Genomic DNA, 2,682 nt, shown 5'->3' on the forward strand with positions numbered 1-2,682 from the left:
ACTTGTACAAATATCCATCGCAGTGATTGGTGGATGATGATTTGACAACCATTTATAGCCAAGTCCAAATATTCCATCAAACTCGGGACTGATTTAACTGAATCTGCCGATAGTTTTTCAACTGCTACTACTGGTAAATTGATGTCAGTTATCCTAGTACCTGGAATCGTCACAGCTGCATTGGAACTAAACCCATTATACTCATCGCCTTTGTAATATATAGTAACGGGTTCCCCATTTGGAGTGTGTTGCGGAGTCAAACCTATATCGTTGCTTGAACTAGGAAGTGGTACGACTATATCAGACATTGCTGAATCGACTTGTAAATTCAACTATTTTAAACAAGTGTGATTGATTCAACGTGGCATGCATTGATATCAAACTACAATGCATGTCATGATACATACATCAACTCCATTAACATTGACTTTAATTGTGTAGCATTTTGTGATATCACCATCCAATTCAACGGGTGATCGTTTCGATAGCCTATTGCTTGATTGACTGTCAATTCCAAAAGGTGATTCTAATGCAAGTCGAACTGCAGCAACCGCCTGCAACGCAAGTATAACGCATTCTAGAGTAATCAACATTGTATCGAGCAGTGTGATGAAAATGGGTTGAATCTGGTACATGATTGCTGTTTTATAATGACGGTAACTTCAAGGGTGACAATCGGCAATCAGCAATTTTCAAATGAATGATCACAGAAAACATCATGTAGGGTCAACAAAGCCAAAAACACACCGTAGGTCGAATCAATATACAAGCATCGTTGATAGTGTATGATCAACCTCAGTAGTATTATGTGTTGATCTCTTCGATTGCGGTCATGTATCCAGTGATCAGATAGTATCAAATTGTCACCCTGATTACTGGATAGTTATCATCACATATACAATCCATTACTACAGCATATACTGTCACTGTATACCAAATATTTGACTGATTGTTCAATTGGTCATGTATTTGATTTGTGCGAGTGATTCAAACCATGTCAAAATGGTTGTTGAAATATAAATATATATCATCCAAAGTTGATTCAGATTGTCGCTAGCTGTAATCTGTTGATCTGTCAATGTGTGGCCATGTGTCAATGCACACAGTAAACTTGAAACCAACTTGCATAATTGTCAATGTTCAAATCAAAGCCGCAAAGTTTCATTCTATTTATCATCGTTCATTGTTCATGGCTCACGGATAGCTGATCAATAAATCACATTCGACATGATTGACATGATTGTTTTGTTGGACATATCTCAGTAGATTTGTTTAGTTACGATTTCAATCAACTCAACAGCTTTGGAAATAACAGTGGTAGCGTAGTAAATGGTTTTAATAGCAACAATTCATATCGATTTTGCAAGATTCATATTTTTGATGTAGAAAATCATGGTTTGTAACAACTATTTGTTGTGTATACATCATAAACTATCAACCATTTGGTCATGCATCAACACCAATGTACAGTGTGACATGGTATGTTGAATAGATTCAATGTTGATTCAATATTCCCAATATTCCCAATACTATAAACAACATATGGACACCAAATAATACCAGTTTTTCAACCGATATTCACAACTAAATTAGTCAGACTATTTATCCAAGATGTGCAACCCAGACCAAACATCATGTGTACAATGGTGGATGGTTTGCATGTTTGAATAATGGACAACGTTCAGTTCTAGACTAATACCCAATGTAAATCATCAAGTGATGGCAGGGTTTTCAACGGATAGTTTCGATTACATCTTGACCAATAGCAAGTGTTGATCGGAGATGATCATCGATGAACAATCATGGACAAAACTCGTTCAACTATATAGTGGATGAATGTAACATTGCATGATTGTCTACTTGTCAGCGATATGTATATTAATGACATGATCAAACAAATGTATGATATCATTAGTACAGGTTTTGATCAAGGTTTTGAAAACCAACTTCAAGTCTTTGCGCCAGGTTGTCATAATCTTGAATGACTGATGACTGTCAGTGCAATATTCCTACTCAATACGTTTATGAACACGGTAGTTTCAGTAAATCATTGCATGATTGGTTACTTTGACATGTTGGATTTACATGGTACTCAATGGTATGATTGATAGGTCAATTGGCAATTGTTTCGTGTTTTTAGTCATTTATTTGCCTGCAATAAAAGTGGCATGATCTCATATACCAGGAGTTTGACAAAAATACAAGACTCATTGTCATGACACTATTTCAAGAGCAGTCATTGCACATTGGTGTTCACCAGACAAACAAACCATCGAGTATAGCGTATTTTTCAGTTTTCAGTTTTTGGCATTCAGGTTTGGGTTTTGATCGATCGTTGAACCAAGACTAAATCATCATTGGTTGCTACAGCTGGCCAAACAAGCTTACTCGATAAATATTACAAATCATATAACCCAAATCATCAAAATCACTCCAAACTGCTGACAAGTCATTGACAAGTCACCGCCAAGTCACTGCCAAGTTGGTTGTTGCTAATTCATCAGTGTTGGCAGCTACAATAATCAATCAATATATGTTTGAAAATGGTTTTGAAAATCGATTCGCACAATCTGCACAACTTTTGGACGAGTCATGATCCAAGATACTGTCGCTGTTGGTTTTGATGTTATAACCAATTCAATACCACATCCAAATGTTGTCAAAATCATCCAAAAACTATTG

At 36.2% G+C, this 2,682-nt stretch overlaps 1 protein-coding gene across 1 annotated transcript in view; it reads right to left on the reverse strand.

Annotated features, from left to right (window-relative positions):
• Positions 1-635, reverse strand: part of BATDEDRAFT_24294 (uncharacterized protein) — a gene marked incomplete at both ends in the record, with an annotated part of 1,555 nt that extends 920 nt beyond the window's left edge. Inside the window, 2 exons of the mRNA XM_006678333.1 lie at positions 161-332; positions 408-635. Of these exons, the coding sequence (XP_006678396.1) occupies positions 161-332; positions 408-635 (400 nt within the window). The remainder of the gene's footprint in view (positions 1-160; positions 333-407) is intronic.
• Between the last annotated feature and the right edge of the window lie 2,047 nt (positions 636-2,682).

Source organism: Batrachochytrium dendrobatidis (assembly GCF_000203795.2).
Source record: "Batrachochytrium dendrobatidis JAM81 unplaced genomic scaffold BATDEscaffold_5, whole genome shotgun sequence".
NCBI lineage: Eukaryota > Fungi > Chytridiomycota > Chytridiomycetes > Rhizophydiales > Batrachochytrium > Batrachochytrium dendrobatidis.